At 49.7% G+C, this 8,943-nt stretch overlaps 1 protein-coding gene across 1 annotated transcript; it reads left to right on the top strand.

The window, feature by feature from the left end:
- The first annotated feature begins 1,618 nt into the window (after positions 1–1,618).
- LOC137669026 (keratin, type II cytoskeletal 4-like) lies at positions 1,619–8,442 on the top strand. The gene is made up of 9 exons (XM_068410890.1): positions 1,619–2,170; positions 3,384–3,598; positions 4,735–4,795; positions 5,118–5,213; positions 6,039–6,203; positions 6,642–6,767; positions 7,190–7,410; positions 7,903–7,931; positions 8,048–8,442. Exons 1-9 carry the CDS (start codon positions 1,619–1,621, stop codon positions 8,440–8,442), a joined length of 1,860 nt encoding a protein of 619 aa, XP_068266991.1.
- Positions 8,443–8,943: the final 501 nt, after the last annotated feature.

Here is an 8,943-nt window from a genome sequence, read left to right as displayed (position 1 = left end):
CTCGGGCAGAACGACAGGAAGGACGCAGTGCCCAAAAGCTTGTCTGCTTTCTCCAACTATCTCGATCTCACAAATGAAAGTACGTCTCATTGCAAGACATGCACCCTAATATACTCGGACCAATGGAGCTACAACGGAACTACTGCATGATTATAATTGCATATGGTATTTTATAGTTCATTTCAACCCATTATGAGACCTGTAAAAAAAAAAAAGGAAGACCTTTACCTAAAGAGACTCCACAAATATTCTAAATCATCATAATTCTTTTGCATTATTTTAAATTCAAGACAGCCTATTTCAAGTTTACAATAGCATTGACTAGGAATCCTCCCAGAACCAGTTAATTTTGCCGCAGCAAAGATGCAAAGACTTCTTAGGGCAAGCCATGCAATCACTTGTGCTTATGTGATTAGACCCCTTTGTTAGGGAAAAAAAAGGAACTTTATTTGTATCCAAGCAAATTCAAAAATCTTTTTAAGAATTTTAATTAAGATGGTACGGCACCTTCTCATTAACAGATATTACTAGAATAATTTAATGTCAAATAGGTGTGTCACAGGAATACAAGGAAAAAAGTTCACTCCGGCTAACATTTCTCAACCTGTTCGTAACACTTCACTTCTTTGTTGCATCTCCAGCTATCGCTTGCGTGAATTCACCGTGTGCCCCAGTCACATCACACCCTGGTACTAAACACAATTATCACCTTCCCTAGGCACATAATTCGGAAATAAATCGCTGTCTGCACCAAAGAGTTTCCCAAAAACGCCTTATCTTCAATTCCATATATTCTAAGGGGCACACGAAGCCCAGCTGGACCAGCGCCTCGACTTCATGTGCATGAACCCCCCCAATTTGCCAGAGCATCTGCCCCATGACCTAACTTATCCTCAGCACCATCTCAAGCAGTTCATGCTCCATCTATACGGAAACCACCAACCCCATCCCGCTCCACTTATCAGCACGCGAGCCGGCAAACGCGGCTGCAACCAAATCCCCTACGAGACCCGTAGCCATACCCGTGAGAGGAAGAAATGAATGCTTACGAGAACGTTCCCAACAACGTCGGTGCTGTGCTTTGACAGATACGCCTTCCTTCTCCCCTATCGCCACTGGTCATTGCTCAAGAGCCAGCCCTGAGCTGGCGGGAGACCCTGGAAGAGGCGGCATGGCCACGACATTTTGCAGGAGGTCCTGAAACATAATTAAACGCTGTGGTGAAACCGAGCCGTAAACAAGCCATGAATAAAAACCCCTTGAATTATTTTGCTAAACTATAATTACACAATAAGGAAGCAGATTAATTAAGTAAAATATAAGTCCTGAAACTGAAGCTTGCAAGCAAAGCAGTTTATTTTAATTTCCACATTATTTCGTATGAGATAGAAGTGTTTGCTGTGGGTTTAAAATGTTGGAAGCCATTCCTTGCTGCCAGGCAGACCAAACCCAGTGGATAAATTAAATTTTTTGCATCTCAGGCACCTCCTGAAATGTATATAAGGAGAAGGGCTCTGCCTCAGAGAAGCTAAAGGAGATCTCCTTCTCTCACTCCCTGCTCCTCTCTTGCACTTCTGCTTTGCCGTTGCCGCTTCACCTCCCGTCTCCCCCAGCCACCATGAGTCGACAGTGCTACACCTCCAGCTCTGTCTTGGGAAGACGAGGCTTTTCCTCCGCGTCCGCCGTCTGCGGCCTCGGCAGGGGCAACAGCAGCTCAGCCTCCGTCTGCCAGCCGGTGGGACGGAGATGTGGGATCGGTGGCTTCAGCAGCCGGAGCGTCTGTGACCTGGGCAGAGGGCAAAGGATTTCCTTCGGCGGGAGCTGCCGCAGTGGGGTCTACGGTGGTGCCAGCGTCGGACGTTGCGGTGTGGCTTATGGCGGAGGCCGCTTTGGTGTGGGCACAGTCGTGGGGTTTGGTAACTGCGGAAGCTACGGGGGCCTGGGCAGCTACAGAGGTCTTGGGGACGGCGTGGCTATCGGAGGCTTCGGCGGTGGCATCGGCATCGGCCTCGGTGGAGGTAGATCTGAAGGGATTCGGGGTGTCAGCATCCACCCGGAGCTCCTCAAGCCCCTCTGCGTGGGGGTCGACCCCGAGGAGTGCCAAGTGCGGACCCACGAGAAAGAGCAGATCAAGAACCTCAACAACCAGTTCGCCTGCTTCATCGACAAGGTGAGACCCTGCTTCCCTCCGCACAGGCTCTTTGTCTCATGTCTCTAGGCTCTGATGGATGGATTGTCTCTAGAGAGACAACATCGGTAGCTATTTCTGCTGGTACCCTGATCTTGCGATGGTCTTTGATAGACCATGGTGGTCCTGACCTGGAGACTTTGGATCTAAGCCTTGCGCTAAGGCAGCTGCACCAGTATTTTAGCTTTTGATGGCCACCAGTCTGCTAAATAGCTAAATCAGGAGCAGCTCCAGGGATACAGTAAATCAAAACCTGTGAGAGAAGGGATGGACCCACGGAAATGTAAAAAGGGAAAATAGGAACTTTGATTACAAATGTATAATTTGACATTGCTATCACACCTCTATAAACTCCAAAGGACTTCTGCATTTTTAAAATAGTTTGTGTACTTCATAACGGAGCTGTAGAAAGACAGATGTCTAGCTAACATGAAATGAAGAATTTTAACTTCTCTGTTTGTCCACTCTGTCAATGAAATGATTTGGTGATTTCCGAAACAGATGTTGTTTATCCTTGTTATCTTAGCTAAGCCTAAGGGTTTCCATTGCTGTTTAGAGATGTACTATAGGAAATGATTTTTCAAATGGCAGAGAAACCTTTGCTCTGTTTGATCTTGATCTTCTTTGTGAGTTGTTCTGCAGCTGGAAAAAATCAAACCCACGTAAGAGGAGCCACTTCGCTTCCTCCCATTTGAAAAATGACTTATTCATGATCCATAAAGGTTCTCAAGTACTAGAGAGCTCTTTAATCTAGAAGGGAAAGGCATGATAAATATCCGTGGTTAGAGTTTAAATCAGATACATTCAAATGAGATCCTGGATGGAGCTTTTAGTGCCGCGAAAGACTCATTATTTTAATCAGCCCATTAGAGGCGGCAGTGGATCCTCCATCAGAGAGTCGTCGCAGGGGAAGAGGTGGTGTTTGGTTGAACTGTGCTTTGGTCAAACAGATGATTGGCCTCAGCACAGAGCAAATGCACTGATGTTGTTCAGCCTGTGATACAAGTCCTGGGTGGGACCAGGTTTAGCTCAGGAGAAGATGCTGGTCTCACTTAGGCTCCTGAGAAACCAGCACTTAACCATTTGCATTTCTGATTTTATTTTTACTTTTTCCTTTTGGAAGTGGAGAAACCCAAAGTGCCTTTGCCTGGGACAAGAGGGAGTTGCATGACTCTCGCATGTCTTGCTTCCCCAGGTCCGGCTGCTGGAGCAGCAGAACAAGGTGCTGACCACCAAGTGGGAGCTGCTGCAGCAGTATGTCCTCCCAGCTTCCAGGAGAAACCTGGAGCCTGTTTTTGAAAACTTCATCTGCAACCTGAGGAAGCAGCTGGAGTGTGTGCTGGGGGAGCGAGAGAGGCTGGAAAACGAGGAGCGGTGCCTCAGGGACCTGGTTCAAGAGTTCAAGTGCAAGTAAGTAGTACGCAGAGAGAAGCTGCAGACCGGGGTGTTTGCTGGCCTGAGTGCTGTTTCTGAGCTTTGCACCAGATGGGTCCAAAGATGGGGGCAGAGGGAGCGGAGCAGGGCAGGGCACACCAGTACTGGGCTGCTTTCCTTTACTGGGGTCCCACTGCTGCACCTCAGATGCTGGTGATGGAGTGGGAGAGCTCTTCAACCACAGTGTTTCCTTAGGGATAGGGACAGAAACCACTTTTCCTCTCCCTAATGCTCCTGCACACCACCGTGGTTTGCCATATCAAATCTCCTGCGTCATCTGTGCCTGTGGCTCCCCCAAATCTCATGTCCCTGGTGCCATCTGTTCCCACAAAACCCTCAGCCTATTTGTCTCCATCCCACGCTTTATCCACATCGTCTCCGATGGGGTTCATTCTCTAATCCCAGAGGGGATATGGGAATTAGTTTTTTAATCTAAGCTGCAGATATTCCTTAATAGCTCCCTGTGTGCTCTGCTAAGCCACAAACCAGGACACTTGGTGGCTGGTGGTACACAGCACAGGATAAAAGAGTAATCCTTTCTCCAGAGATCTTACAGTCAAGCGTCTCAGATGTTTTTTCTCACTGAGCCACCACCAAGGAGGTCAGACTCACAGAATCATCTTGTGAAAGTTCTTCTAGGTCCCAATTACTTGGTCATTACGCACTGGCTTTCCTTCTTGCTGCACCTGGGAGTTTCAAAGGTTGCTCAAGCTCCTGACCTCCCTTGGGGCATTTTGGCCACAGTCTCCCCATAAACACTCCGAGCAGAGTCCTGGATGCTTCAGAAAAACAAAGCAGCAGGGCTAGAAGAAGCAATCCAAGCCTTCAGCTGAGGTACAGGGTTTTGCATTTCTAGTGGTTTGGCCTGATTTACTGCCATCTCACACCAGCCACTGATACTGCTGGCGTGGACTATTTAAAACTGCTGAACAAAAGCCCAGTGGGGAGGAAAGAAATAGCAACAAAGCAAAAATCAAAAAGGAGGTACAAAGCAAATAGGGAGAGGTTCTGGTTTTAATCACGCTTCCCATGTTCCACATTGGCCCCTTGGGTGGTGGGGAGAGGACCCTGCCCCGGGCTCAGCATCCCACTCCTCTCCTTTCCTCCTGCAGATACGAAGATGAGATCAACAAGCGCACAGCTGCGGAGAACGAGTTTGTGGTCCTCAAGAAGGTGAGTCACGCTAGGGACAACGCTGGTGAGACCGGCTGAGAGTGGCAGGCATGTGGGCAAAACCTGGGTGTGGGGCCAGGGAGAGAAACAGGGAGTCCTGGCACCATGACTTTGCCTGAGTCCTCATCAGGTAGCCCCAAAATAGAGGCAACCCAATGAATTTGGAGAACCCCTATCAGGTTGTAAACACATACAATGCAAACCCAGATAGTCTTAAGGGCTGGAAATAGTAAGGTTTCCTCCAAATCTAACAGAAAACATGGGCTTTGCCACAGTCCTTGTGTCTTCACTTATTTTCACCAAATACGTGGTGTCTCTCCAGGATGTGGACTGTCTCTACCTGACCAAGGAGGAACTTGAGGTGAGAGTGGGCCTCCTGCGGCAGCAGCTGGAGTTCCTGAAGTGCATCTACGCTGAGGTAAGATCTCCTGGCTCCCTGCCTGCTGCCCTGGGGACGATGCATCACCTGCTGCCCCCCTGAGCTCTTACACCAAAACTAAACGCAGGGAAAGGTGTCTTTTCTGAAAATCCTGACATTGCAGCTCAAAAATCTCTCCCTCTTTACATGTGTTTCACAACAACACTATTGCACACTTTGGGAACATAAAGCGTGCTCTTGGTTGTCTCTGATATTGCTGGTTGCAAAGGGAGGGATTTTTCACATGAAAAAGTCCCTCAAATTCTAATCCAAACCATCTCTGGGAACCATTGAAACATCTCACTCTCCAAGACCCAAATATTTTTAGCACTTTTTAAGCTACGTTAGTCAAAATATTTTGGTGAAAGCAACACTTTCGTCTAAAATGTGGCAAGTTTTTAACAAAACACACAGGGGACACTGTGTTTGCACCTTTTCTAGCCAATCACCTCCCAGCTGTCTGTAGGCAATGGGGCCCAAAGCGCTCACCCCTGAGGGATTCACAGCCCAGAAAACTGCTGATGAAGCCAGAAACGCTGAGTTGCAACGAAGCGAGTTGCTCCACCAGGATCCCCCTTAGGGATCCCTTCCTTAGGGAATTTCATGCAGCAATCCCATATTGTGTCACCAAAACAGGTCCCAGCTGCCAGCTCTTGCTGGAAAACAGTCACCCACTTGGAGAACCCCATGCTCTAGTTGGGTATTGATGGGAGAACCTCCCCCAACCCTCCACCTTCTCACCAGACCCCCCCTTTGCCAGAGGTACCTGAATGCCCAGCTTGGGCTGGTTGAGGGAAGGTGGCTGACATGCGATGGATCTTGCAGGAGAGAGCTCAGCTGGATTGCCAGCTGTGTGACACCTCTGTCATCGTGCAAATGGACAACAGCCGGGACCTGGACATGGAGGGCATCATCAAAAGTGTTGAGTGCTGCTACGAGGAGATTGCCCAGAAGAGCAAGGCTGAAGTGGAGGCTTTCTACCAAACCAGAGTGAGTATTTAAACCATCAGCACAGATGGCAATGAAATCCCTTGGCCAACAAAACTCTGAGGACCATTTCTGTCCTCCATGACGCAACTTAGACCCACCCCACAGTGTGCACACACTGTAGTTTGCTAAAGCAAGTCATGCCAAAAAAATACCCCCCAACCTTAAAACTGTGGTTTAAGACTTTTCTGTAAAAACAGAGCACAGCAGATCACAGTGTTGCTTCAGAGAGGTCTCCTCTGTGCACACCCATCAGGACACCATCCCCTTCCCAAAGGGCAAATGCTCAGGACCTACCCAGGACAGTCGCCTTGTCTGGGCTGAGGTCACATCTGGGTGCTTCCCCGGGAGCACCAACATCAGTGTGGCCCTGGAGCGTCACCACCTTCCCTGGAAGGGGCGATTCGGGTGCATTAACATCATCCTCTTCCTGTGCAATAGCTGGAGGAGCTCCACAGCAGCAGGGGCAAGTTCTGCGACGACCTGAGAAACAACCAGAGCGAGATAGCCGAGCTGAACCGGATGATCCAGAAGCTGCAGTGCGAGTCGGATAACGTGAAGAAACAGGTAGGATGAAAGGTTGAATGCTGAATGGGCAGCACAGTGTGCAACTTCTCCAGCCAAGGGCTTCGTCCTTACCAGCTCCCACCCCATTGAGCTGCAAAGAACTCCCCCACCCCAGCTTAAGCCTATATTTGTAGCTTCTCATCTGCTGTTGATACACAAAAAAGCAGATTTATTTCTCACTTAGCAAATAAGAAGCCAGTTGGTCTGGTTATAACAGAAACACTGCTGTATGCTTCCTACCAGGGTGCAGCCAACAGGTCCCCTCCCCTTCGTCCCAAATAGCTTGGCCATCACATGTGTCCAGCCTAAATCTAGGCTCTCTGGCAGTTCCTAGCTGAGAAACACGGGGGTACATGAGCAACTCTGTGGAGCTGCCTCTTCATATCACCACTGGCCACTGTCTTGCCCATTACTGTCCACAGATCGCAGCTCTGCAGACAGCTATCTGCGACGCTGAGCAGCGGGGAGACTGCGCCCTCAAAGATGCCCGGCAGAAGCTGATCGACCTGCAGACTGCACTGCAGCAAGCCAAGGACAAGATGGCATGCTTGCTGAGAGACTACCAGGAGCTGCTGAACGTCAAGCTGGCCCTGGACATTGAGATTGCCACTTACAGGACACTGCTGGAAGGAGAAGAGAGCAGGTAGGAGCATCCCTGGCTGCACCTTGTAACGATAGCTGGCAAAACCCAACAGGAGGGGGGAGAGGCAGTGAGAAATGCTGGGTGGAAGGAGCTCCCCATGGGTGCAGAGGGGAGCAGCACCCCTTTTCTCTCCCCATAGGTGCAAAAGGGGAGCATCACCCCCTTTTCTCCCCATGGGTGCAGAGGGGAGCATTGCCCCCGTGTCCTCCTCATCCTCCTAGGGCAGCTGGATTGCAGCACACCGAGCACGCTGCAGTCAGATCCCCTGCTTGTGGTACAAAAAGAGGATGGGATATTAAGATGTCTATGGGATTTGGGGATCCAACCCCGCAGTGCTTTGGTGGGACCAGCACCTTGCACGTGGGTGCAGAGAAAAGCTGGAGTACCTGCAGGGTTTCTAAGGAGGCAATGGCTGGGCAGCACCTCTGTTTGCTTGTGTATTTGAGGAAAATTTCCCTAAATACATCTTTGAGACATTTCTTTTCTTAACAGGATATGTACCGGCAACCCTGTGAGCGTAGGTAAGCTAATGAAGCACTCCCTTAATTTCCTTACAAGTCTTTTAAGCTTATAAGTTTCCTTATAAGCTGGGGTTTAGCTGCTCTGGGAGTGACTGAGCCTGTTTTTTATCCCACAGCTGTGGTCAGCGGCGGTGGCACTGTCGGGGAGTGCCGAACCCTATCTGGAATCGGGGGCAAATGCGCTGTCAAGACAGGCGGGGCTGGTGCAGGGTTAGGGGTGGTCTCCTCCTTCGGCGTCGGTGGTGCTGGTTTTAGCACCCGGAGCGTAGATTGCCTCCCCAGGGTGGGGGGTGGATTTGGAGCAAGGAGCGCGGTCAACTGCATGGGGCGAGAAGTCATCTCCGGAGCAGAGGGGGTCCAGTGCACCACTGGCGTGGGCAACCTGGGGAATGTTGTGTGCGCTGGCGTGGAGCAGTGCAGCCCGGGAGCCGTCATCATCCCCGGGGCAGGGGTCTGCAGCACCGGGAGCAGGTACAGCACAGCTGTGCGCGTGGTGAGAACAACCCGGTAGAGCCCGGAGGGCAAAGACACATCATATTTTAAAATAATCAGCATTTCTGCAATAAAACAGTATTCCCCTTCCTTCTGACAGCTGTAGGGAATCACACAACCATGCGCTGCCCGTGCCCACACAATTAGGCTAGTCGCTCTGCCGAAAACTCTTTGCATGATCAAAACCCACCTTCTCTTGCATGTGCTTCCGGAGGGAAACTCACCCCCACGGTCTCAGCCAAGTGAGATTTTCATTTCAGAGAGTTCATACCCCTCTTCACACATCACCTTGGCTCTTAAATCAGTCTTCTCTGCTTGACCCCTTTTCAGCAGGGATCTTCTTTCCCTAATGCAGCTCTTGCAAAAGGATGAAAAATTTGGTCATCCCAACTTCAGAAAGAGAAGCCACATTTTAATTGTCCGAGATGGAGCTGCAGCTATTATTTAACTTCTTTAATGACACCAGAAAATCCAATTTTTCCTGTTTACGAGAGGGTTGGTAATGGTTATGTAAATTGGT

The sequence above is a fragment of the Nyctibius grandis genome, chromosome 11 (assembly GCF_013368605.1).
Source record: "Nyctibius grandis isolate bNycGra1 chromosome 11, bNycGra1.pri, whole genome shotgun sequence".
Lineage (NCBI taxonomy): Eukaryota > Metazoa > Chordata > Aves > Nyctibiiformes > Nyctibiidae > Nyctibius > Nyctibius grandis.
The sequence above is the reverse complement of the archived record's forward strand: the minus strand, read 5'-3'. Positions and strand labels throughout refer to the sequence as shown.

Coding starts and splice junctions, on each gene's coding strand:
- LOC137669026 (XM_068410890.1), top strand. CDS start 1,619: ATGAGTCGACAGTGCTACACCTCCAGCTCTGTCTTGGGAAGACGAGGC. Junction 6,768..7,189: donor CGGATAACGTGAAGAAACAG/GTAGGATGAAAG, acceptor TACTGTCCACAG/ATCGCAGCTCTGCAGACAGC. Junction 7,932..8,047: donor CGGCAACCCTGTGAGCGTAG/GTAAGCTAATGA, acceptor TTTATCCCACAG/CTGTGGTCAGCGGCGGTGGC.